Source organism: Podarcis erhardii (genome assembly GCF_964252035.2).
Source record: "Podarcis erhardii genome assembly, chromosome: 5".
Classification (NCBI taxonomy): Eukaryota; Metazoa; Chordata; class Lepidosauria; order Squamata; family Lacertidae; genus Podarcis; species Podarcis erhardii.
The window spans coordinates 81,636,722-81,664,706 of record NC_138509.1 but is presented as its reverse complement, the minus strand read 5'-3'; the positions used below and the strand labels follow the sequence as shown (position 1 = coordinate 81,664,706).

The following is a 27,985-nucleotide window of genomic DNA, read 5'->3' as shown; positions in this document are numbered from 1 at the left end:
CCCTCCTATCAACCAAGGCCAGCATTTCTCCAGAAGCAGACTGCTGCAGCACAAGAAACGCTGGAGAATACAAGCAACTTTGCAACCTTACAATGGTAAGGAGGTGAGGGCTTCTGCAACTGTATGTATATGTAATATGAACCTATAGTTTCCACACATTTCAGTTTTCTTTAGAAGTTGGTATATATGCAGGAATACAAGGAAATCACACCTCAGTCAATTTATGATTTTATTTTAACAAATAAAAACATTAAATGCTTTAAAAACAATTATAGGCTTTACCTCAAAAATAAAGTGTACTGGCATGGAATGGTGATTGCTAAGCACCACAGAGCAATGTACATCAAGTTGCAGTTTAGAACTTCCTTTTCTTTCTTTCTTTCTTTCAACATGCTAGTAGCTTTGAAAAAATTGCTAACGCATTTAAAAACACAAACTGGGGGGAAATGTGTTTTAGGAAATGTTCATTAGAAAAGTCTACTGGTTGAATAGAAGTCATTTCTGTATTCAGGAGCACCCTACAGAACCAAGTTCAGCAAGTCCTTTCAATGCAATCACTTTGGGATTTGTTGCAACACTTTTTGTGGTATTGTAAGTCTTGTAAATCCCAATTAGTCTATCCGCAATTTCAAACATGTTGTTTCTCAGAGAGATGATGATGAATTGTGCATTTTTTGTTTGTTCCTAGAAATTGAAACATATTTTCAGTTAGGATTTGTAATGAGCCTGGCAAAAAACACACAATAGTTTCCCAGTTTTTTTCAAGCAGTAGTGCTAGTAATTAACAACCACCAAGACTAGTTCAATCTCATCCATTAGAAATATATATAAAAAAATTAAAAATTGTCCAGTAGCACCTTAGAGACCAACTAAGGTTGTTCTTGGTATGAGCTTTTGTGTGTATGAATACTTCAGATACACTGAAACAGAAGTCACCAGACCTTTATATATAGTGAGAAGGTGGAGAGGGGTATTACTCAGAAGGGTGGTGGGAATGGGTGATTGGCTGATAGGTGTGGTAAACCTGTTGACGACTGTTAATGACTGCAATTGATCTTAGAGGAAAAAGCAAGGGATGAGATGGCCTAAAATAGCTTTATCATGTACAATGAGAAAAGAATCCAATGTCTCTATTCAGACCAGGTCTCTCCATGGTTTTAAGTTTGGTAATAAGTTGTAATTCAACAACTTCTCTTTCCAGTCTATTTCTGAAATTCTTTTGTAATATGACAGCTACTTTGAGATCTTGTATAGAATGTCCTGGGAGTTCTCCTACTGGTTTCTCTGTCTTGTGATTCCTGATGTCAGATTTATGTCCAGTAGGAGAACACTTCAGTCTCCCAGGACATTCTATATAAGATCTCAAAGACCAATTGCAGTTGTTAACAGTCGTCAACAGGTTTGCCTGTTTGTGAAAAAAGCTGTTCTGGAGTAAAGGCAAGCGCAAACTGGGGAAGGCTCCAAGCAACTAAGATGTAAATTCAAAGATTTAATGACATTTTCCTTATTTTTGTGGACAGTACTGGGACTTAACCCTTTCCTTTTGGGTAACTTCACTTCAGTCAGAGAAACACTGCTCTTCATTGACATGCACCAGAAGCAGACATACCCAAGACCTTTCCTAATTATTTTACACAAAACTAGCATTAATTTGATACTACACAAAATGTAAAACTTGGATAATGGCTTCTGTACTACTTACGTATATGTAAAATGCTACGATGGATACATTTTTAAAATCAAGGGCTGCATCAATTTCATCCATGAAGTAAAGAGGAGTTGGTTTGTAATGATGTAAAGCAAACACCAAAGCCAGCGAGCTAAGTGTCTTCTCGCCACCGGACAAGTTGAAAATCTTCTTCCAGCTTTTCTTTGGTGGACGAACACTGAAAGAAAGAGGAATATATTTATGAGCTTACTATTTACAATCTCCACAACCAAGCTTTTAAGCAGTGCTAAGCAGGTTAGAAGTATATGCTATATACATTATCTTAGCAATTTTACAACAGTGCTGTTTGGTAGAGCGCTATTATGCCACTTAAGTATTTTGAATTAGGATCTGATGGCAGCTCTATATACAAAAAACAAGTTTAGTGAATTTTGTCTTAGTTCACAATCTTAACAACTATGTAGACCAGTGGAGGGGGCTACAATCCTTCTAATGCTACTAAACTATAATTTAGCATTGCATGTGAGTCAGCCAAGTTTGGTTAATTCTGCAGTCAACATTTAATGAGCATAAATATACCACATATAAGTGGTAAAAGGACCATCAAAATACCTTCAAGATATTTACAGAAAATACCTACCTGAACATGATTCCTTCAGAGAAAGGATCCAGACTATCTACAAGCTCCAGTTCAGCATCTCCTCCCAATGTAAGCATTTGATAGTTTTCCTTTAGTTTATTTGTTATTACATTAAATCCTGCCATAAATTCATGAAGCCTTTGTTTTCTAAGATCTTCTTCAGCTTCCCTAAATTTGTCTCTCATATTGGTTATTTCATCCAACTCTGCCACACGTTTCAAGTACAGTTCCTCCTAAAAATTGAAAATAAGACAAATGTGCATATTCGATATGACTCCTAAGTATTCCTGTTAAGGATCAGATAGATTTAAGTACAAAATTCTATTTATCCAGAATTTTAATATACAAAAGGTAAGTTTCTGTTGCCATTGTGAACAGTGTTAGAAACTGAGATATGAAAGCTAGGAGCTAAATGGCTCCTTAAACATAGGTTAGGTTATGGGTGCAATAACAAAACGTCTAGGCTCACTTTTTTAATAACAAGAATACAAAGCTGAAAATGAACTGCAGTTAAAATATTAAGTCCATTTTTCACATGGTCTAGTCCTTCTCTGGCCTACCCCACCCCCTAATATTCTTAAGAGGGTCTCTCTTCAGAGGGTCCAATCTTCAGATTGTAGCTGCAAGTGGGGAGGCAGAAAAAGGTCCTCCTTTCCTTCCACTCTGCAGTTTTAATCTGAAATCTCAGGCGCAGTACTGCACCCAGAACTCAGAAACTGCTCATGCTAATGAAATTCCCTGTCACAAATGTGTCTAGAACAATGGGAGTTTCGAACATTGATTATGAAGTAACTGACTTGTATGTTTGGCACCTGTGCAAAGGAAGGACATAAGAAGGCTGTCCTAGCATTCCCCTTCCATCAATTAATGCTCCATACAAAAAGTGAGAAAGAAGAGACTTTCTGAGAAGGTATCTAGAAGTTGGGCTATACCAGGCATAGGCAAACTCAGCCCTCCAGATGTTTTGGGACAACAATTCCCATCATCCCTGACCACTGGTCCTGTTAGCTAGGAATCATGGGAGTTGTAGGCCAAAAAAAAAAAAACAAAACATCTGGAGGGCCGAGTTTGCCTATGCCTGGGCTATACACACAGGTCCTGCTTACCAAACACAATGCACTCTCTTGGAAATCATAGGTAAGCATTCACATAACAAGCCCACAATTTCCTTTGGAAATATTTCTGGTATGGGATTCATCCAATCTCTTCCTGCTAAAGCATGCTAGCTGAAGTGAGCACTTGTAAGGAATCTATAAACTTTATAATTTCCTCTGGAAGTAATGCCACTTAGCTCTTTATAAGGAGAGGTTCTCTCAATGACAAACAAGAAATACTAGGAGAACAAGCATTTCAGGTAACAGTCTTGCCACAGATCTGTAACTGCTTGTACGAATTCAAGATACTGGTTTTAAAAAAGTATGATTACCTTTTTGTTATATTCAGCAATGGCACCCAAGTTTGGTTTCATTTCATGACATTGTGCTTCTAAAAGAGCTATCTGATTGGTTACAATATCCGGGTTTCTTATAGCCTCAAGTTCTTCCTGGCTGAGCACTGCAAGTTCTTCTACTTGTTCATCTTCCAGAGAATGCAGTGATATTTTTGATATCTAAAATACATTTTAAGTAATTAATGAACAAGTCATATTCACATTTCTACAGCTACACTTTTAAGGAACTTTCTTGTACCTTAACTGTATGTTAATAGAACAAGTTTGCATTCTTAGTCACACACCCATCTAGAAATTGTGCATTTTTATTTGATATTTTAAGATTTATATATGTAGTCACTTTAAAGGTCTTCTGATGAAAAAGCAGCCTATTGGTAAGAAATAACTAAACAACTTTATGATTTAACAAACTTGACTTAGGCACTATCTGAGTGTGATCCAAATAAGAATAATGATCCCTTTCAAGCCAGAAAACAAGAGAAAAAAATCTTGGATAGTATGGAGTTTTAACTATATCAAACAGACATTGTAGCAATGCAAGGCATGTGCTCCCTATTTTACAGGACACTGCAGAAATTAAATTGTTTCTTTAAAAAAGTAAGCCAGGCTCATGCTTTGCGGACAGCAAAGTGGCTCTAGATAATAAAGAGACTGGGTGGGATATGAATATAGTATACTCTTCCATGAGGCATAGTCTGTGACTTTTATAGTTTTTTCAGGATCTTGGTAGTTTGCTGTATGATAGATAACATGCAATATAAAAAACAAAAAAACAAAGAACCCATTCCTGCTATATTGCAGGATTAGGAAAAGCAGTAAAAAAAAGTTTCCCCCCAAAACATAATATTATAGTATTTCTTAAAATAGTAAGGTATTATAAAGTGTTTACCTCTTTTTGCCAATATTTAATCTTTGATTGATGCTCTGCAATGTGACTGTCTAGCTGTTCAATTTTAAGCCTAATATTAAGAGCCTCTTTTTGAAGCAAATGCTCTTCATCTTGGATAGCTTTAATTTTCTGAAGCATAGAGTGGTGTTCCGCTTGAATCTCTGGCAAAGACTCCTAAGTAAAGATCATAGGTGGAAGTTTATTTTTTATTATTCAGTTATCAGAAAGGGTTTACATTTCTAGAGCTCCAATTTGTTTTAGATGCTAATGTCTCTTTAAAATGTGAAAAAACACAGGTAATACCCATCGTCAAAATAGACGATGCATATAGCTGCATATAGAATTATTACCTGGAACAGGAAGAGTAATGCTTTTAAGTGTTAATAGTAAATTCTCTGGAGTGAACAGCGCCTCATTTTTATGCAATGTGAGCGTACCATTAAAATGATATAAATAAATTGAGCAACTGAATCATATTTTCTCTTAAATACAATTTTTGCTGGTGTTGAAGACTTCTAGTGGATTTTATTACCACATGCATTAAAACTCTACTTGTACATCACATACACTTTTAGTGTTAATACACTGTTCTGCATCTTTTAAAACACACCCTATTTAAAGAATGTAAGTTAGTATCATACATACTTCAGCTTCTTTGCTGTCATTCATAACTTTAGCAGCTTTTTCTTCTAGTGTATTCAGTTGTTCTGTTAAGTCTTGGAGGGCTTTTTTATTCTCTTCAATTTCCTTCTCAGTGTGGAGAACAGCATCTTCTGATTTATTTAGGTTTCTATCAAATACAATACAATAATAAAGTAGGTAAGAAGCCTCTACTCTACTGACATTAAAACCTTGAGTATAAATCAAATTTAAAAATGGAATATAAAACAAAATATTGACATAAGAAGACTGTGATATGATGGCCATCTTTAATTATTCAAAGGGATGTAACATTTCCATTTCGAAAATCTGTTTTCATTATGAAAAATACACACAACAGATTTTGAATATCTATAGAGTGAAAGGACTGGAAATATAACTAACTTGCAACTTCTGTGCATTTAACTTGTGCAATTGCAGCGTTACGTGCTTGGCAGCTGGTCAGCTGAAATTGCACAAACTGAACACATGGAAGGCGGAGAATTAAAAGCTCTTTCTGCATAGGGTTCTCATGGCAGAGCTTCACAGCTCTCAGACTTGCTTATCAGGCTCTGGGAAGAAGCTTCTCAAAGCCTGGTAAGCGAGGCAGAGAACTTAAAAGCTCGCTGCCTTGCGTGGGGTGCAAGGCCTGCTCAGTGTGCCTACTTCAGAAAGGTAGGGATGGTCATGTGGGGCTGGTTCCAAAGTTGTTCTGACTATATGCAATTTCTGGAGACGACTCATCTACGTTTTCCTACTTTTCTATCATTTCCTGTGATACTTATTTCCTACCCCATTGTCCATGGATTTCCTGACACACTATTTCAGTGGCTAAATATAGTGGTACCTCAGATTAAGAATTTAATTCATTCTGGAGGTCCGTTCTTAACCTGAGGTACCACTTTAGCTATAGGGGCCTCCCGCTGCCGCCAGAGAACAATTTCTGTTCTCATCCTGAAGCAAAGTTCTTAACCGGAGGTACTATTTGTGGGTTAGCGGAGTCTGTAACCTGAGGTACCACTGTGTATGATAACACACAACACAAGCACAGAATCTATTAGCACACAAATTAACATTTTAAGAATAGAAGCCTTTATTTTAAAAAGAATCAGCTACTATGTTGCAAATCCATTACTGCTTGTTTTCTTTAAACACTATAATGAAATGAGTGTCCTGTTTATTTTTTATGTTGGTTCCAAAGGATATAAAATCATTTCCATACCTATCTGCTGTCTTGATCGCCACCTGAGCTTTAGTAATAGCAGAAGAACATTGATCTATTTCCTTGTTTATCTTATCAAGATTGTCTTGATGACCTTTAAGCTTATTATTATTTATGTCAATTATGAGATTATGCAATCTCTTTATTTCTGTTTCCAATTTACCAGCCTTTACAGCAACTCTGTCATAATCTGTAAGACAAAAAAAGACCAAAAAAACCCACAACTTGATTAATATTTCTAATGCTAAATATATAAACAGTATGGTATGAGCAAACTACGTGTTCAAATGTTTATATGTTTACAAGATTTATTTTTGTGCAAAATAAATGTACAGTGGTGCCCCACAAGACGAACGCCTCGCAAGACGGAAAACCCGCTAGACGAAAGGGTTTTCCGTTTTGGAGGCGCTTCGCAAAACGAATTTCCCTATGGGCTTGTTTCGCAAGACGGAAATGTCTTGCGAGTTCCTGCGGGTTCCCCCCCCTTTTTCTAAGCAGCTAAGCCGCTTAGCAGCTGATCCGCTAAACTGATAAGCCGCTAAAAACCGCTAATCCGCTAAGCTGTCAATGGGCTTGCTTCGCAAGACGAAAAAACCGCTATACGAAGAGACTCATGGAACAGATTAATTTCGTCTTGCGAGGCACCACTGTATACTTAGCTATAATACAATGAGTGCATTACTTCAATTGTAATTTCCTAAACAGCATTTGTTAAATTATTTGCTTTGTAGATTGAATAGTTTTCTTACAAGGAAAATTATCTATAACTACTAGCATCAGGCTTGTTGACTAACTGGAAAGGATAGCTTTACTGAATAGAAATACAATAGACTCCAAATTATTGAATCTCTTATTTGATTTCTAGCAGATAGTAGTGAGGGGCACAAAGAGGTAGGTTCAGAAAAGTGAAGTTTTATATAGTGAGCAGATTAAAAGCTGGATCTGCGTGTACAGGTTCCCTCCCCACACAAATGTGCCCATGGGCCAAAAAAGTGGGTGACCCCTAAAACACATCAATTATGATTCACCCTCAATTATATTTTACTGCAATGTTGACATACCTTCTTTGAAACAATGACATTTTCTCTCCATTTCTTTCTGCTTGATTTTGTCTGGAGCTGCAGCAATTACATTTCTTTCAAGTTCTTTAATCTGGATTTTTAAGTGAGCCTCTTGCTCTGACAAACTCTAAAGAACACAATTATTAATTACTATTAATTTCATTTGTGGCACTATTCCTTATGAGGCATCTAGCAGTGATTTACAACACAATAAAAACATATATAAAACATTTGCATACATAAAAATAGCTAAAACAGCCCACACCAACTAACATAATTATTTCAGGGGGGTTTTTAGACTGAAGGACTAACTCCAAGAAAGATCCTAACCTTGGACTTGGGAGACAGACCTTAACAAATAACTCTTAGATGAGAGCCTGTGCTGGCTCAGAATATAGGCAAAAGACCCCCAAGATAATTGCTGCCCACAGGCTTCCCAGAAAACATTAGGTGCATTATAAGTTTTTAAGAACATTTTAATAGGGTGTACAACTTGCCTTTTGCCTTTTCTTTTTGGAGACAATTTCTCTTCCCTATCTTAAACTAGTTTGTCTGCCCTGCCTTTTCTAAAATCTGTGGGGGTTTTTTTTTAACATTCTCTCTGGCTCAAACACTCTTTTCAAAATAACTGCTCTTAACATTATTCCATACAATGCAGGAACAAGTATCAACAGCCAAAGCTAAACAGCCCACTTTTTTATTGCCTGTGTTTTGAACAAGTTTTAAAATACCTGAAATCCTTCATATAAGATAGTATATTTAAAGGATAATCTCCATCAGAAGACATGACTGGTGTATCCAGAGCTAAGAGAAAAAGCAGTAAGGTATCTTTAGCCGAACTTATGATTACCTGAATGTTTGCACTGTACTTTCCTAACGTGTTCCTCATTTCTCTAATGCTCTGGTGCAATTTTGATATTGCTTCTTCAAGTTGCACTTTTTGTTCCTGAAACTGTGTTGCTTTTTGGAGATCCTTTTGCAGCTGAGATTCCATTTTATTTACCTAGGGACAAGTTATAAAATGTAAAAAAAGTAATGTATATAACATGCAAATAAACCAGGGATGGGGAACCTATGCCCCTCCAGATGTTATTGGACTTCAGCTGTCAACAGCCTCAGCTAGTGAATGAACGTGGATGATGAGAGGGTTGTGTTTCAACATCTGGAGAGCCAACTGTTCTCAATACCAGACTAAAAAAGCCCCCAATTCATCAAAATATATTTCAGTGTTTATCTGTCTAGACTTAATATAAGAAAAGCAGAGCTTTCAGAACCAACATAGCCCCTGCTAAAGGTTGGCTGGGGGTGTTACTATAGAAGTGCATCTCTGCTACCAAGCAAGCACACCAGTCCCAGAGGTCGCAGGGGCCAAAATAGGGCATTCTATGAGCGATGTTCGATCTGCCAGATTGAAAAGTTCCTTCATTCCCCATCATATCCACAGATTGTGCCCCTGACCATAGCCACCCTGGCACTAGATGGGTATTTTCTGTCCCACTGATTTCACTTGGCAGGTAACCAGTAAGAGATTCTTCCCACTCCTCATTAGGAATCCAGAAGGTGTTAGAGAAAGCATACTAACCTCATCTTCTGATGTTTCAACTACAACAGAGGATCCCATTCTACCCTTCATTACTTTTCCTCCACCACCAGTCATTGTACCTATGGAAGGACCAAGAACAAATTAGCAATTCTTTATTTCTCATTCAAATAAAACTTTAACCACAACTTAAAAAAATTTAAATACCTGATTGTTCTATGATTTGTCCTTGTAAAGTTACAACTCTCCATCTCTTGTTTTTCTGGAACGCAACCCTTGTAGCCTGGTCCAGGTTATTAGCTACCAAAGTGTCACGTAATGCAAAATAAAAAGCATTGCGAACCTTCTCATCTTTAACTTTTACCATATCGAACAAACGAGGAATGTTTTCAGGAGTCTGGATTTTTCCCATGCTTTTCTCCCATACTGTCATCTGGAAGGATTAAAACCACCACAAAACGAGTAAACTAACCATCAAGAACTGCACAGGTCCTTGATATACCTCTTTAGTTTACTTACATAGATCTTTGTTCATATTTTAATTGTTTTCAAATACTTTATTACAACAGTGCAATCATATACAGACTTATTCAAATAAAGCTCCCTGAGCTCCATAGGGTTTACTCTCTAATATGTGTTTGAACCTGAAGCACCATTTTTCCCTTATGTAAATCTATGTTATGCAGATATATAACTCCTAGTATGTATTTACTCATATTAAAAACTGAGACTTTGTTATGTTTATTACAAACATGAGCTGTCACTAGTAAGACTATTTTAACAGGCTATAATAAGATACTATTTATACAAGTATCCTTACAGTATTTGTACCCATCATATATAAAACAGTTTTACTATTATAAGCCATTTTAAAATCTAAAAAATGACACTGTAAAAACCAGCTGAACATAGTAATGTAAAAACAAATCTATATGCAACTTCGACTTATTCAACTTAAAAAGTTATCTATTAAAAAAAAAGTTATTACAAACCTTGTCAAGCCCTATAAATGTTGCCACTCCAATGTTTTCCTTCTTCAAAAATTTAACACATTCTTGAGCGGTATCCATGGTGTCAACTACAATGTGATCTAACGCACCACATGATGATGAAATTGCAACATCATACTTCTCATCTATGGCTCCCAAGTCACCCTAGTAGCAAGAAAAGAAAGCACTTAGGTTAGTAATATGAGTACCAGATATCCAGTCTTAAGCATAATTGCATGTAAGTCCCATTGGTTTTAATGGATCTCATCCCTTAACATAAAAGAACTTCTCACGTTGTCGTTTTAATGTCCTTTCACACTGCTCCCATGATTTAGGGTAGAATTTAAGCAGAACTCTCTCCTGAAAGCTATGGGGAAAAAGATGTTAACTAAGATATGATGGCTCAGAACAAATGCGATGGAGTACTATCTCAAAAGGCAGTTGCTCAAATTTGCATACTGTTCTGGCTAATCTCTTCTTAAAGTAGCTACACTTGGGCAGAATGCATAATAGGTTCACAGGGCACTTTGGCAATTGGCTTCCAAACTGAAGAAGAGACAATGAAATATTACTGTATTGGCCCGAATATAAGCCACACTTTAACTTTTCACGATTGGAATTTGGAGAAAAAATGTGCAGCTTATATTTGCGACCTTACGCCACTGGCAAAGCGGCACAGCTCCCCCACCCCACCCAGAGAGCAACGCAGCTCGGGAGCATGGAGCAACAGCGCTCAGCCCTCCCGCCGCTTCCAACCCTCCCCCGAGCTGTCGGGGGGAAGGCCGCCGGCAAAGTGGCACGACTGCCCCCCAGGAAGCAGCCCGGGAGTGTGAGGGAATGGTACCCGTAGTCAGGTATTGTCTTTTTCCCCTTTCTCCTCCCCATGGATTTTATGTTGGAAGTCATTCTGCAAAGAAACAGTAAAGATGTTTGTACCTTTAAGAACTGTTTCTGTGAGCTTTGGGCAGATTGGGTATAGCTGGTCATGACTACAAAAGGAGGAAAAGTTGCAGTTTGAACTTTGCCTGCAAGGAAAAAGACCCACAAGCTTTGCTGTTTTGTAATAAAACCTTTATTTGTTTGGTTTTACACCCGTCTCGTGGTGTCATAGTTTCTGTCATCTGCCACCAGAGGAAAAAACCCCTCTAACATTTTAAAGGTGCAGCTTATTTGAAGCTATGGCTTATATTCGGGCCAATACTGTAATGTAGGTGAATACAGACAAAAAGGTAGCTTGGTTACATCCAGAGATGCCAGACAAATGCTGCTGCCCAGTATTTTTGCATGTTTCCTTGAAGACTCAGAGAGGCTGAGTAACCTTTTATTTAATTTGGAAATCAAATTTTGTCTTGGAGAGATGATTGTGCATGCAGTCCTCTCAAAAGCTGCCTCAGCGTCTTGGGTTTACCAAGTACGACAACTTCCCCTGCTAAATATTCTCACTAACCAAGTTAGCCTACTCAGATAAAGAGAAGAAGTACCACTGTGCATCTATCTGAAGGTTAGCTTTACATTGCCAGTGCAAGATCAGGTTGGGTAAACCTTGTAGCCCAAAGCAGAAACAGATCTTGGGGGAAGGAGGTACCTCCCATAATTAAGTCTACATATTCACCAAGCTCAAACAGGCCATACATTATTAATATATAAGGTGATTGAATAGAAAAAACTCCTACTTCCCTAACTATAGATCTAAGAGAAGCTGAGTGGAATGACAAACTGCCAGAAAACTTTGGTCCTATTTATGTAAACCTTCATGGCCCTTCAGGCAGCTAGAGTGCTAGGCCTGCTTCAAAGGGTGGCAAGGATCTGGACAGCTGGTTGCGACAACCAATTATTGTTGTCTATGGAACCTTGATAGGACTGGGTATGAAAGCTGGGTCTGTCCTCAACACTACCCTATCCTTATGAAAAACACACAAATGTTTTACAGTGGAGACTGGAGAAAGCATTCAGCTCGGATACCCTGCAGGAAGAGGTGATAGGTACTTGGAAATGGATTTTAAACACTCTTAGGGGCACTGTCATAAATGATTCAAAGGCGGTCTCTGGAGAGCTGAGAAATCCCTGTACAGTGGTACCTTGGTTCTCAAACTTAATCTATTCCGGAAGTCCGTTCCAAAACCAAGGCGTGCTTTACCATAGAAAGCAATGCAAAACGAATTCATCTGTTCCAGACTTTTAAAAACAATCTCTAAAACAGCAATTTAACATGAATTTTACTATCTAACGAGACCACTGAGCCATAAAATGAAAGCAATAATCAATGTACTGTACTATAAAATAATTAAGACAGTATTGTAGATGATAAAAAATAAAATTACTTTTTTTTCTTACCTGAGCTGCTGATAGTCATTGTTTGGATGGGGGGCTTTTATCCATTTCTGCAGTCACACAACCAACCAACCAACCAACCAACCAATCAATAGCTGAACTGAGTTCCACACAGTCACAAAAACAAATTAACCAAAAAAGCCTCAAAAACAAAAACACAAAATAAATAGCAAAAACAAAAGCACCAAACTTAACCCATTCCGGAAGTCCATTTGACTTCTGAAATGTTCGAAAACCAAGGCGCAGCTTCTGATTGCTTCAGGCGCCCCGGAAACAATAGCCGACAGCCACATCTGATGCTCGGCTTCCAAAAAACATTTGAAAACCGGAACACTTCCGGGTTTTCAGTTTTGAGAACCAAGGTACCACTGTACAGCTCTGCATTTCAGCATAGCTCTATGAAGGAAATGTTTCAGCGACAGATATGAAATTGTAGATGAGGCCAACTAAAAAGGGATAGAAGATATAGTTGCTTTGTATGTGTCTTTTGAGAGTGTTTACAAAGATCTTCCTGAAGGAAGAGAATGTCCCTAACTTTTGCTATCCAGAAATTGATCCCATTAGAACACCGTACAATTCCATTAGAAGAACACCATGCAATAAAACACCTGAAGGAGACAAATTGCTAAGCTGTACTAAAGGGAAGAGGGGATGTCTGCAAACAACACATATGCTGCAACAGGTGAATGAGAAATACAATAAAACGCACAACAAAGGCTGGCCTGAGAAGAATGGGAGCTTGAGAATGATGTGACTACTTCAAACAAGGCAGAATGCAAGCTAAATTATGGGAGCTGCCTACTTCCCTCTAGTTCTATTCCTACCTTCAACCACAAAGTGGAGACATTACCCAATCTGACAACCTTTCACTGGCAATGGGAAAAAGAACAATACAGAAATGGCCAGAAAACTAAGAACTTACTAGTCTTCCATAAATTCCAGGGATTTTCCCAGACTTCATCTGTTGAAGTAAAACTTCAAGAACTCTTCCTCGACTTTTATTTATTGCCAATGAGCTTCTTGCTTCTTCTACTTTCTGACGCAGATCTTGAACATAATTCTTGATGTTTGCTTCATCTTTTACAAGTTTATTAAGATCATTCTCTTTCTTAAATGAAAAAGGCATTAAATTATTTTGTTTTTGAAAATTCCAGAAGTAGTTCATTACAGAATTGAGATTTTCTAAAGAAATGGTATTCTTCTAGTAACAAACTCCACTATAGAGGAACTAAGCTGGGGTTCCCAGACTTTCTGAGTTAACAGGCGCATTTGAACTTTTAATGTCTAGGAGATGACACCATAATTATCACTTCTAGATGTCCTGGTGCAGAAGTTCCCTTATTCAGCTAGATCATTAAATATATCATTAAATAAAACTTTTTCACTCTCAATATCTGTTTCCACATTTTTGGCCTGTATGAATATTTTAACAGTTCAATAGCAACTCTTTTCCACCTCCGTATCCTCCTGTTAGCATCACATACCACCTTGGAAAGTGGATACAAAGGATGTGTCAACAGCATACAAGGATTTTGTAGTTAGATGAAGAAACTGAATAGGACCTTTCAGGTCCTCAAAGAGATTATTTACAAAAATATTTTATTTGAAGAAAAAACTGGTGACATCCCAACCTATTAACACCCACTGTAGAAATTGCACTGAGAGATGACCATCTAAACCCTACTCAGACTCTAGGATTAATGCCCATGTAAAAGGAATTTAATTGGGGCCATATCTTAAGGGACAGAACTAAATGGAGAAGGTGAGTGAATTATAACTTGGGTGCACGCCCTCAAGATGGAATCTATGAACTGCCTATCCAGCCTAGTGGGAGAAGTTATCCTATTCAATGAGTGTCCTCCACTCCACTCTATCAAACTAGTTTAATGTTAACAAGCAGTGTACTGATGCATGCTGCTCAACAATCCCCAATTCCTTCACTTGTGTTGTTACTGCATTGGAGTGGGGGAATAAGCCAGAAGCTGGCTTCATGTTACGTGTGAAACAGTACTTGTAGTTTGTTTTCCCCTAACAAACCATGTGTGCTGGTTTGCACAGAATGCAAAACTACCCTCTGGCTTGTTTCCTTCCTAGAGTAGCAACAGCAGAAGCGTGGGGGTGGGGCTCCATCTAAGAAAGTAGTAATTGTAGAGGAACTATGCAGGGTGTCTTTACAGGTTTTAATACTATTGATAGTAATAGTTCTGACAGTCTTGACACCAAACATTTCTGGGAAAAGTAGTAACACTTAAATTGCAATATGAAGTTAAGCATTTCAGGAATATAAACAAATCTTCAGTAACGTCTAACCTTCTTTAGATCATGCTCAGCTTGAGGCAGTTTTGACTCCAGTTCTTTGATAGTGGCTAACCTTTCTTTAAGTGTTCCTGAAGCAGTCTGAAGAGCTTCTTCTGCTGTTTTAAACTGAGATACTGCAGTATTATGGTGACTAAGGTAGAGATCAAGTTCTGACTGTGCCACCTCCAAATTTGAACGTGCTTCATTAACTGTTTTGCTGAATTCCATGAGTTCTTTTTCTTTGTCCTATGAAAATGAAATTTGTAAAGGTCATATTAAAAAAACCAAAACCTTTGCTCACAATTCAAGTGGTAATGCACAGATCCTGGCAATTCTGCCAGAATAGTTTTTCTCAGCTGCAATGCCACTCCTGAAAAGTAGAGATAAGCCAGCGACCCCCCCTCCCAAAACCAGCTTCAGTGAAATGTTGATTGTCTCCTCCCCATCTAGAACTACCTCTATCAGCAGTCATTCCACCTTGGTGAATCTTGAAGTCGTTGGTGTGTGTAAAATGTATTTTCCTATTGGTTTTGCAGATCGATTCAATTCAGTTTTTAGTTCTGCTTTTGTAAATAACCACAATATTTTCAAATATTTAAGTAAGAAGCCCTCTCCATTGGTTCAGCTGGGACTGTTTAGCTCCTTTCATCCCAAAACCATCTCCTACAATGAGCATTTTCGGCTAATGGTCTGAAAGTCTATATCTGAATTTGCTTTCTTTTTCACTCACACCTTGTTGTTTCATCCCTTTTGCACCTGGTCTAGATTGGAAGGCATTATTTTAAACTGTAAACCACTTTGACAAAAATGCAAAATATAAAATACACTGCATAAATGACACAGATTAACTCAGATAGTTTCAGTTTATAGATACGTAGCAAGGGATTTAATCCAGCCATACAAATAAATGATCATGCAGCCCTTGCTTTGCTCACCCATAATCAATACTGTTCTTCCTTTTGCTAACAAGCACTACATTTCCCTTACTGGAGAATAAAAATAGCATTATGCACAAAGACACACAAGCAGATCTGGTTATCTGAAAAACCAACCAGACAACCAGCCAGATTATGTCAACTGCCATTTTCCTCTGTATTCTGGTGTTAATACAGGAAAGCGAAAATCAACCTCATATGCATGCATGTATGCATGGTTCACAGCTCCGTATTAGTTAAGCAAGAGATAAAAGCAGTGTTGAATCCACTTAGCATAGTGCAGCCAATGAATGTCCTTAGTAAGAAACAGTGGCCTTCAAAAGGGGAAATGCTATAAGACAGTAATAATGCTCATATGTATTTCCAGGATGTTTAGTACAGTGCAATGGCAATGCCACGAGTGTAAGCAGGTGTCAGCTGCTTGCAGGGAAGTAATTGCTACTCGGCTGGCTGCTTAGTTTATTCTGCAATATACTTTATTTTTTTATAATAATTTTTTTTTAAATTTTTAAACAATAAACAACGTACATGAAAACATATTCTTTTTCAATAACCACATTTCATTCTCATCTTTGGACTTCCTCACAACTCTTGTTCCTGCACTCTAAACACATAAATTTTCTAGCAAATTATTTACTTATTTCGATTTATATTATGTAATTGTCCAATATTAAGTCTCAAATTTTAGAATTTAAATCACTCTTATTCTTTAAATCTTAATTCTAGGATATTATTTATCCAAAATTTGTCTTATCTCTCCTTTGCATTTATACTTATATTCCTTATAACTAATTTATTGGAGCCATATCATTACGAATCTTACATCTTTCTTAACATTCATATAATTTACAATGTTTTTGTAAATAGTCCTTAAATTTCTTCCAATCCTCCTCCACCAGTTCCTCTCCGAGGTCTCAGATTCTGCCAGTCATCTCTGCCAGTTCCATATAGTCCATCAGTTGCATCTGCCAATCTTCCAGTGTGGGCAAATATTGAGTTTTCCAGCATTTGGCGATGAGTATCCTTGCTGCTGTTGTAGCATACATAAAGAAAGTTCGATCCTTCTTTTGCACACTCTGACCGACAATGCCTAAAAGAAAGGCCTCTGGTTTCTTAGGGAAGGTATACTTAAATACCTTTTTCAACTCATTATATATCATTTCCCAGAAAGCCTTCACTCTAGGGAAAGTCCACCAGAGGTGGAAGAATGTTCCTTCAGCTTCTTTACACTTCCAACATTTATTATCAGACACATGGTATATCTTTGCAAGCTTGACTGGAGTCATGTACCACCTATATATCATTTTCATAATGTTTTCTTTCAAGGCATTACATGCCGTAAATCTCAAACCTGTGGTCCATAACTTTTCCCAGTCAGCAAACATAATGTTATGCCCTATGTCCTGTGCCCATTTTATTATAGCTGATTTGACAGTTTCATCCTGTGTATTCCATTTTAGCAGCAAGTTATACATTCTTGAAAGTATCTTAGAGCTGGGTTCTAACAGTTCTGTTTCTAACTTTGATTTTTCCACCTGGAATCCTAACTTTTTATCTGACTTAAAAGCTTCTTTAATCTGAGCATAATGTAACCAATCTCGCACTTTCCCCTTTAGTTTCTCCAAACTCTGCAACCTCCAATTGTCTCCATCTTTTTCTATTATTTCCCAATATTTCGGCCATTTGGCCTCCATATTGAGTCTTTTCTATTCTGCAATATACTTTAACTTCTGTTCTGACCGAGAAGAGATAAAGAGAGCCTATTACTTGCTTAATTATGCTGATTTGCTTCTAGACTCCAGGGGAGATAGCTGAATGCATCAAGTGTACAAACCTCTTTTTCATTCTGCAATCCTTGAGTTTCCTGCTTAAGACTGTCCATAACTTCTTTTAGTTTTTCCTCTACCCTTTTCTTTTCTTTTTCTAGAACCTCTCTCTTAGCTGTTGCTTCACCAATAGCAGATTCACTACGGGCAGGAACACTTCTCAAGTCTTCAACCTATGAAAAAGGTAATGTTATTTTTTTCAGTTTGGGGAACAGTCTCTCCAACAGGGAAACCAGTTTCACCAAATAAACTGCACTTCACTGGCAGATCTATTAAGCACAATTGTTCATAGCACAGGTGGCTTAGAAGAATTATTTCATATTTATTTATTTCATAAAATTTATACACTGCTTGATCATAAAAACTCAAAGCTGTTTACAAATGATAAAACTATAAAATCAGGAAAAAAATCACAACATATTAAAACAGATAAGAGCTACAGGAGTTAAAATAGTATAACAGATTAAAATTCGTATCAGCATTTCTAAGTATCTGGGAAGGCTTGTCTAAACAATTATGTTATTATCAGGCACCAAAAATACAGTGAAGGTGTCTGCTTGATATCTATAGGCAGCAAGTTTCAAAGTATAGGTGCTGCCACACTAAACAATTGGGGTTTTACAAATGCAGAATAGGTATTACGTAGCACCTTGTAGTAGCACCAATTAAATATATTTGTTACACTTTATAAATTTAGATTGACAATAGCAACATGAAGGTGTAACATGAAAAGTATCCTATTATTTTTCAGGAAGATTCAGGCAATAAGATACACACTAAAGCCTCTTTTGCAATTTTTTCCTTGACACATTTGCTCATGACGAATTCATTTCCTTTCTTACTCAGGAAAAGATCACTTACCAATAACTGGTTCACTAGAGACCAATTTCAGCTACTTTGGGAGTTATCCAAATAACACATTCCATCTGCACAATAATTTCTGCTTGTGTGAAAGATCTCCACCCCCCTTCCTGCACACACCCTTCACCATCCCCCAAATCTGCTCTGGAGGCTTGGTGGAACCCCTAGAACAGATTTAAGGGTGCAGGGAAGGAAAGTTCCGTTACACTTGCAAAAATCCTTGTGCTGGCAGAACACATTAGTCAGATACCAACAAGAGAGCTGCCAGAATTGTATAACCTTTTGCAAAGCACCTGCACTTATGTGGTAGCCCATGTCTATTGCAAAATATGCCTGTCTAAGTAGAAAAGTACAGGCTACAGAGGCAGCAATCATCATAAGTTTCTGTGGTTCAAAAATGTGGGGGCACACTGACCCCATATGAAGAAAACTGCATTGGGTAGGCATAGCCATTCTGGAATAACTGGCCAGTATCACCCTGCCATGAGGCAAAGAATGTGGGAAAGTGGCTTCCTTATATATATATATATTTATATATAAATATTTATTAAAGTTTTTAAATATAAATGCACAAAACAATAAACAATCTTACTTCTGTCACAAACATAATTTCATCACTTCTTTGGACTCCCTCGCGTCTCCCGCTCCCATTTACATCGTTAAAAGTTTTTTCCAAACAAATTATCAACTTGTTTACAATCTCATGTCCACTCATTCAAATATAATCTAGCACTTCTTCTAAAAAATTTTTATATTTTCTTTTAGTCTCACTTATCATCAAATTTAAATCTAATTTAGTGGTGGCCAATTTTTTATAATCTAGCATCCTTCTTAACATTCAACCAAATTACAATGTTTTTGTAAATACATCTTGAATTTCTCCCAGTCTTCCTCCATCTTCTCTTCTCCCAGATCACGGATTCTGCCAGTCATCTCGGCCAGTTGCATATAGTCCATCAGCTGCATCTGCCACTCTTCCAGTGTGGCTTCCTTATAGAGGCAACCCAGATTATGGAATTCCTCATCCTAGGAGATCCACCTGGCTGTTCTCCCCCCCCCCCCCACTTTAGTGTGTTGTTTTATTTTGTTTTTGCCTTCAGACCTTATTGGTTAGGCAGACATTATAGTTGGCTAGATGACAAGGTGTGTCATTTTTGGATTGGTAATATGCACCTGTCTTTCAACTTTTTGTTCTACGATAATGGTTGTTAAAAGGGTTTCGTGTTTAATCTGTTTTGGGTGTTATATACAAGCAAGGCAGATATAAACTTTTCAATAAATAAAGTTAAAAATGATTTTATTGCACAAGAGATTATACAGGAATCCCTCCACTTACACAAGGGTTACATTCCAGGGCCCTGTGCCCATAAGTGAAATTGTGTAAAGTGGGGAACACTCTCTCGATGCCTATTTTCCACTGCTCTCCAGCTCCCCCTATCCCAATTCTCTCTCCAATCCAGACCAAAATATAGAGTTCATGCTCTGGGGCTGGCTAGAGGACACGAGGGAAAGCGGCTGCTGCACTACCTCACTTGGCACTGTGCTACCTCACTTGACAGTGCAGTTGCTGTTGGAGCTGTGTGAATGAACTGGTGGAGTCAATCCAGCACTCCCACCAGTGTGCTTTGTGCACCCCCAATCTCCCTGCTGCACCCCTCCCAGTAAGCAGCAGTAATTCCACTGCAGAAAGGTTGCTGCTGCTGCTGCACTCCACCGGGCCTCTTCTACTAGGAAGCATCCCACTGAAATATAAAAGTCTTACTTCAGAGTATAAAATATTTTAGGCTTGGGCTCCAGATTTTATTCTAAAATTTTTAATAGCACATTGAGAAAACGCTTTCAGATAGATAGCATAATGAAGCAAACACTGACCTTTTGAAGTCAATTTTCAATAGTATTTTGCCTAAACATATCAGAATGAAGTTTACAGGCATACCTTTTCTTTATCCTTCTGAAGTTGCTTCTCTAGTTTTTTTGACTTGCTTTTTGCATGTTTTAGTTTTTCCCTTACTTGAACATCCTCCAAATCGAGCTGTTTAAATGTATTTTTATTTTCTTCTATGAATGCTGTGATTTTATTCAGTTTTCTAGAAAGAGGAAACATACCTTTTCAATCAGTTAAAGACGGTATGATCATACTAAGCTAGTTTTTTTTAAAAAAAACTTTTACAAAGTATATATATATATATGGGGTGTTAGGGGAGGGGTAGTATCTCTGGTGGACACATTGTGCTCCTTCTGGGGAGGTCACCTCAGTGGTCTGACTTCACTCCTGGAGGTACACTCCACTGTCTCCTGAGACAGATGGATGACAACAACAAAGGAAGCAAAGTGTCATGCTCATTGCACAAAATGCACCAAAACAGCAACATGAATGCAAATTTCAAATATTGTTAACGCCTGCAAAGTAATAGAATTATTAATGTTTACTTTTCAATTTCTTTCAGAGCTTTATTCTTATCTTTCTTTTCATCTGACAGTTTACTGCTTTTCTCATTAACTTCTTTAGTATCTTCATGTATTTCTTCTTTCTGGGTCTCCAGTCCAGTTATCTGCTTCTGCAACTCATAACTTTAAAAAAGAAAAAGATAGGTTTCACACGTCTGATAATGCAGACAATTGTTCTCATCGTAATAAAGATACTAAAATAGTTGGGAGAGATCCAACATTGTGCCAGCACACACAGCAACTTCTTTGTCCTCTTCACCCATTGAAAATCCCTTCCAAGGCCGATTTTCTCTTGGCCCTCCATGTTGGATGAAGAACTTCAACACTCAACTCCACTTCTGGCAAAGGCTTCAATTTTTAGATCAAATCATAGGTAAGGAAAGTTACAGGGTACAGAAATCAGCTAGTACATGAGAAGTTAACTACATGGCGAAGCATGAGCTAAGACACTGATCCAACAAGTGACACTCCCTCTGCACCTGAGTGGGTTGGCTCTCCACAGTTTGTTTGTGCTGGCAGAGCAGAGGGTGTTGATGTAGTTGGGGTGGGCCACTCTTCCAACAACTCACTTGGTCATTCCCCTGATCCAGATCTCCACCATACAAGCTGAAGAATACCTCCCCAGGATCAGACATTTCTTGGGGTCCTAATTCCACCTCCATCGTTCTGCTAGGACCCTCCCCAGAGTCCTTTAGTTTTAACGCTCCAATCTCCTTCCTCTCCTCCTCTGGAACTGACCAAACACTCCAGGACATTCACAGGACTCATGACAGCAAAAAGTTTGCTATGCAAGCACTGTATCACCTATTCGCATTTATCAACCAAAAAATTAGCAATATTAAGGAGGAGGATTTATTTCCCCAAAATTTAGAGCAACTGAAGTTAGTCAAGGTGAATACTCTTTTTAAGAGTATTTTACACCACTAGCAGCCCACAATACAGTCACTACTCATACTGTGGAAAACTCCCATGTAGCGCCAGAGTTTTATACAAAGAAATTCCAGACTAAATGATAGAACTTGTGAGACCTAGATAGAGCCTTGAATGAAGACCCATCACACCCAAGTGCTAGCCAAAGTGTACCAAGGTGGTAGAATAGGTATTTAAGAGGAAGATGGAGCAAAGTCAGTATTCCACCCAACTTGTTTGTGCTTCAGCTGCTCTGGCATTAGCAGTGCCACAACACTTGTTGTCATGCACAGGTTCTCACTGCTCAAGGTATTCAAATATACATTTTAATTAAATAATAAGAGCCTCACCCCAGTTCTCCAAAGTAGGAACTACCACCAATCCTTCTAAATTAATTCACTGAAGAGATGACCTGGCAACATACATTTTAAATCTTTCATGTCCCCGTAAATAAATCACTTTGGGATGTCTATGCCATACTATTCCCCTCAAATAAAATGTATTTAAGAGGAGCAGCATACCACTTGAATCTAAAAGCAATGTGTTAAATCAAGACTAAGTTAGGTACAGTTATGTTCCACTTATTTCAGTGGGGACTAAATGCAACTACCTTTAGAGCCAACACATTGTATTTACTATGATGTAGAGCAGGGGTTGTCAACCTGGTCCCTACCGCCCACTAGTGGGTGTTTCAGGATTCTAGGTGGTTGGTAGGGGGTTCTATGGCACAAGCCGAATCCTCCTTCCATTGAGAACTGGTGGGCGGTAAGGAAATTTTACCATCAAGAAAGATGCATTAGTGGGCGGTAGGTATAAAAAGGTTGACTACCCCTGCTGTGGAGAAACAGCAGCACAACTACCCCAAATCTTCCACTTCCCTCTGATCTAATTTGAGGGTGTAAAGAACACACATTAAATCATATCAAATGATTCTACTTACATGTAGTACTGACAAATCTTATTCTTTTCTCTGAACATTTTGTTTTCCAGAGAAAGAAATTCAAGTGCTTTGTTCCGTTCTCCTTCCAAGGCATCTTTCTCTTTTTCCACCATTTTAACTCTGTTCAACTAGACAGAATATTTCATAAATAATGGTTGGTTTAATGCTCGGATATGCACACCATAAAAACACTTTATATGAAACAGGAAAGACAAGAGCTTTACAGCACGTAACACACCATGGGCACAAACCAGTAGAATGACAGGAATTGTGTTTTTCTACTGCAATCACCCAGCTCACTCTGGTCCAGGAAATATCAGTTCCCTCCCTCCCACAGTATTTGCAAAATGTAATCCTGAAACTTGCAAAGGCTTATCAAAAAGATAATGCTAAATACTATCCTATATATATTAATTCAAATCCTCAGAGAAAGCATTATTGCTTACATAGTGGAAGCAGTACCAACCACATACAAGAGGGTGTGTGTTAGGATATTTGAGAGGAACCTTAACAAGGTTTCCAAAAGTATACAATATCTTTAGAGTAAAAACCCAACTCTCCCAAAAGCCCCATGACAATCGAACATGCTCAGTGGCCCTAGAAATCCAACTTTAAAATGCACAAACGGGAAACTAGAGGTAAGGAGGAGTGAAGTGGAGTATCTGGGAAGACACATCTAGATATATAAAAAAATACATAGAAAGAACCATGTCATTGTCTCAATTGGCTACTTCTTGGGTTGACATTGAGACGTCATTTGTGCGGCCTTTTCTGACTCAATACCCCAAAGGGGAAGGGGAGAAAACAGGGAATAGATAGGTAAGTCCCAAGAAAAAGCTGACAGTGCTCTGTCAGCACTGACTCTAGGACACAGTCAGGACTAGAATTGGTTCTCTTTCATGCAAGAACACTTTCCTCCACTGTAGGAAAAGCTGTATTTTTAAATGACCCCAAGGATGGAAGATTGACTAGGCTATAGGAATCAATGGGCAATCCAGAATTTTAATGTAGCTTGAATTGTGTCTCTCGTTCTTCCCACAAAGAAACACAGCCTAATGAGGACTGAGCACATTCAGTGGCCATAGAATACTGAATGCTGGTGAGTAAGAGCTGAAGAGGGGAATAAAATGGAATGGATGGAATCCTGAAGAGCAGCACTCCACACAATACTTATTTTATTCTATACTTTAAAAACAACAATTAGTAATCCAAAGTCTTACCTTCTCACCCCTCTGTTCATTTAATATTTCAACTTTTCGACATAATATTTGAATGGGCTCTTTTAATCGTTCTGATCCTATTATGTCTTCTAAATATTCAAGCATGCCTTCATCATGTACATTCTGCCCTTTTGGTTTCATCATTGCTATTTGTTCAACTTCCCCCTAAAAGATGATTTGGTAACAATTTTGTAAGACCTCTATTCAAAACCACAAATGTAGTTGCTCCTAGCTACAAGTGTGACAACAATAAGGAATTGGTTCAATTAATATGTTTGTAATTTGAGATCTTAAATAGGGAAAATTCACAAAACTCTGAGTTAATGACATTTTCACTGAAGCATATGTGATTTTTTTCTGCAGGCGGAGATCCCTATTTATTTTTATCCCACCCACAGGTGCCTCAGGCAGCAAACAATATATACCTACAATTACAGTATCATAACAGAGGTATAATAAATTATGAGGAGGCAACCCATACAACTGTTTTAGATTTCACATAAACTGAATTTCTTCTACAAGGGTGGACAACTGACCAGGCTTTTCCATTTGGCCCTCATTTGCACAAAACACTAGAAGCGAAGTAGACAGCACAGCTGAGCTTTAACAAAGTTGACCAAAACATTTAACTTTCACATGTACTCCTATGGCTGAGGCCTTTGACAGAATTTAGTTTCACTTTAAAGAAAAATCAGGACTTACCATTATGTTTAAACCAGGGGTAATGGTTTAAAGCAAACTGGTTAATTTTACAATGTTGTGTGTTATGAAACTGACTTGTTAAACTAACTGAAATTTGTTTTAGGGCAGAACCCCTACTTCAGACATAAATTATAAGGCAAGATTCACAAAAAATGAAATTTGGAGAGGGGAATAACTGGGACTCTGCTTAGGCTTGTCTACACAGCACTAAACCATGTTTCAGCTTTGCATGCAAATACAGCCAATTTGTGTAACCAGTACCCCACACAGGGGTGGTAATGTTAAGCCCTGTACTGGTACACATCTCTCAAAGACAGGCTCACAATGGTTTACTGCAGGTCAAATTAGTACAAAGGTGGTGAGAGAGAAATAAATAAATAAATAAATAAATAAATAAATAAATAAATAAGTTCAATCTATGGCTTTGGAGAATAGACTTTATTGTCTAGCCTATGGATCAGAAAGAGTGTTTGCTTTAATACAAATATTTAATCACTCTTGGAAACCATAATATTTTGCCAACATGTAGGAAACGCTGAGCATGCTATTTGTTTATGCACACCTATATTCACGACTATCTACATGTTAAGAAAATATTATTATCAAGTACATATAATATTCATAAGATATTATGCAATAGTTTATAATCTGCCTTTTAAAAAAGGTAGTAATAATTTGAATTACTGCAATTACATTACGTTATGGAGGGGAATGTCAACAAGGTATGTACTTTTCAGTGATAGGCACCAAACAGGAAGACTCACGCCAAGTAAGTTTTTGATACTATAAGGTTTAAGGAAAGATTGAATATTGATTGATTATATACATAAAATAACGCCAATTACTTTAGAACCTGAGCCAGTTATCTGTCATGGGCCCCTTGGCTCCAAGCAGGACCTGGCATGAATAGGCAGCCCCAGACTCAAGAGGAGGAAGCTGCAGCAAATGGGGACTGGAAAGGGCCCACAAGGATTAAGGGAAAAAAGAGGTCCTTTCCTTCTCTTTCTAGATGTCAGAGAGAAGAAAGCATATCTGCCAACCCCCTCTCCTAATGTGGAGTGCAGAACCTCATGTCAAGGGAAAAGACTTCAACCAGTCAGAGGGTATGGGCTGAACAGGAGGAGCGCTGGATCTGGACAAAGTAGGTGGTCTTGTCACCATCCCTTTCTGGGTGGGATCAGATGCACCTGCCTAGTTGAAGCATGCATGTTATGCACAACAGATTCTGAGGGTGAGTGTCTCACAGCCAATCTCCTACTGTCTTGTCTTTAATAGCTTGGCGGGAGAGATGTGCCAACTGTTGGGACATCTTTGTAATTTCTGTTCAGTTATGAACTTTTCACCTTTCTTATGTACCACAAAATAATGACTTCTGGCTCTTGTGCTTGCTGTTGAGCCTATATTACTATTAACCTGAATAAATATATTTTCCTTCCAGTCGTTCTGTTTGAAGATGGGAGCCTGAAAATATCTGGCTAACAAAGATAAAGTGGGCAAACTGTTTAATGCCTAAGGCCATGCTAAACCTTTATCATCACTGGTCAGGCCACACGTAACAGCCACTCCTTACACAACAGTAACAGTTTGCAATTTGATATTACTCTAGTTCAGTCTGATGTTAGACTAGAATTAGTAACTATTACAATGGTTGGTTAAAAAATAATTGGGTAAGTAATTTCAGCAATGAAACTGGGCATATGCAACGAAAGTGGAACAAAAAAGAAAGAAAAAGGAAGTGAAGTGCAAGTTGAACCAAGTTGCATATTTTAGTCTGTCCAAAGGCTAGTACAATTCCAGGAGAGAAGATTCTGTTCTATAACCTTTTAGTACTGAAAATCAGACAACCCATCTAGGAACTGTAGTTCAGAATTCTCAGAGAACAGCAAAATAGCAGTGGACATCATTTCTCCATCAGCTTCAATCACATGCCAAGGATGGGTGGATAAAGTCTTTTAGCTTTTAAAATTCATTGTAACATAGTGTTTTAAACTTGGAGCTTTATTTTTTAAAAAAGGCCATCTGAACATAGCATGAACATATGAACTACACTTACAATATATTGAGCTTGTATCAAACAGAGGTTCTCTTATATAAAAATAAAAATGGTAGAATATCCACCTTTTTAAAAAGGAAAAATATTCTAAATATAGCCCAACAGCACACTTACATTTATTATTGTGGGGTTGAACTGAGACACTAAGCTTCAGGAAAAATCATCTAATAACTCATCATAATCAAGAGTCTACCTGGGAAATGACAAAACTACCTGAGCTCTACAACCTGTTCTCTACTGAAACCATGAGTATTAGCTATTACCAACCAACAAGTTTTATATCCAACTCATAGAAATTGAAAGACACTGAATCCAGCACTTTTTTAAATAAAATTCTGGGCACTTGAATACAAAGTATAGTCAAAGAAAAGATCCAGATTTTAAAATAAAATACACTTACGTATGCAATTCATTTCCAGCCACTCTCTCAGTGCAGCTCAAGTCATACACAAACAGTAATTTATTTATTAAAACATATGATGTACAATTTTCTAAAATAATAAATACACTATTATTTATGCAATACATAAATGTGGACCCAACTTAGCTGAAAATCACTATTTTAATTATTATATAAAGAAATCAGTATGGATTTTAGATATGTTATATTAGAAGTGCAAACAGAAAACCCTGATAAAAATTATCCACACTGGGGACTTTCACTTGACATTATTTTAATATTTCATTAAGTGTTAAATAGCCTTTTTTCACTACTCTTCTGACAAGGACTTGTTGATTTCAGCTGGCAAAGCTATTTGCATTTTTGCATTATAAAAACAAATTACTGCATACATAACACTGTTATAATCACCTCAAACATTGATATAATCATTAAAATAAAGAACTGCCATTTACACAATGGATTTTACTAATATGGATACTACTAGTTTTTTTAAAATAAAATTATGTTTTATTAAAAAAGGAAACAATGACTAAAGAATAATTTAATAAACCATACATGACTGTATTTTTGCATGGATTTTATTCTTTAACTTCTATACTTTATTTTGATTTGGTATACGTGTGTGTGCATGTACGCACGCGCACACACACACACACACAACAACAGAGTGAGCAAAGAAATCCTTAATACTCACTTTCACTATTTTTAAAATACAGAGAGAAAGGGAGGGGGGAACCATGACACAACCCTCAGATTCAACAGAAAAACGCTTCTCTGGGTAACCAATACACACCAAATAAGTTTTACTGAAATATTACTGAATACTGCTTTTTAACATTCTGGATATTATGTTCTATGAAATGCAAATCAAACAGGTTTGTTTTTAAAATCATTATTTTTGCTATTTTATTAGTCACTTTACTCAAGTGATTCAAAGAAACTTACAGATACAATAAAAAT

The 27,985-nt window shown here is 37.5% G+C and overlaps 1 protein-coding gene across 3 annotated transcripts in view; it reads right to left on the bottom strand.

Annotated features, from left to right (window-relative positions):
• Positions 1 to 216: 216 nt before the first annotated feature.
• SMC4 (structural maintenance of chromosomes 4) overlaps positions 217 to 27,985 on the bottom strand; it is a 40,597-nt gene continuing 12,828 nt past the window's right edge. For all 3 annotated transcript variants that reach the window (XM_081862135.1, XM_081862136.1, XM_081862134.1), the window contains exons 6-24: positions 23,868 to 24,032; positions 22,648 to 22,775; positions 20,781 to 20,921; positions 20,287 to 20,437; positions 17,498 to 17,662; positions 14,741 to 14,974; positions 13,353 to 13,538; positions 10,103 to 10,264; positions 9,318 to 9,543; positions 9,153 to 9,232; positions 8,421 to 8,573; positions 7,571 to 7,697; positions 6,510 to 6,699; positions 5,294 to 5,438; positions 4,649 to 4,822; positions 3,736 to 3,918; positions 2,310 to 2,542; positions 1,703 to 1,886; positions 217 to 684 (exon numbers count right to left, since the gene is read on the bottom strand). In XM_081862135.1, the coding sequence (XP_081718261.1) occupies positions 508 to 684; positions 1,703 to 1,886; positions 2,310 to 2,542; positions 3,736 to 3,918; positions 4,649 to 4,822; positions 5,294 to 5,438; positions 6,510 to 6,699; positions 7,571 to 7,697; positions 8,421 to 8,573; positions 9,153 to 9,232; positions 9,318 to 9,543; positions 10,103 to 10,264; positions 13,353 to 13,538; positions 14,741 to 14,974; positions 17,498 to 17,662; positions 20,287 to 20,437; positions 20,781 to 20,921; positions 22,648 to 22,775; positions 23,868 to 24,032 (3,204 nt within the window). In that variant the 3' untranslated portion in view covers positions 217 to 507. The remainder of the gene's footprint in view (positions 685 to 1,702; positions 1,887 to 2,309; positions 2,543 to 3,735; positions 3,919 to 4,648; positions 4,823 to 5,293; positions 5,439 to 6,509; positions 6,700 to 7,570; positions 7,698 to 8,420; positions 8,574 to 9,152; positions 9,233 to 9,317; positions 9,544 to 10,102; positions 10,265 to 13,352; positions 13,539 to 14,740; positions 14,975 to 17,497; positions 17,663 to 20,286; positions 20,438 to 20,780; positions 20,922 to 22,647; positions 22,776 to 23,867; positions 24,033 to 27,985) is intronic.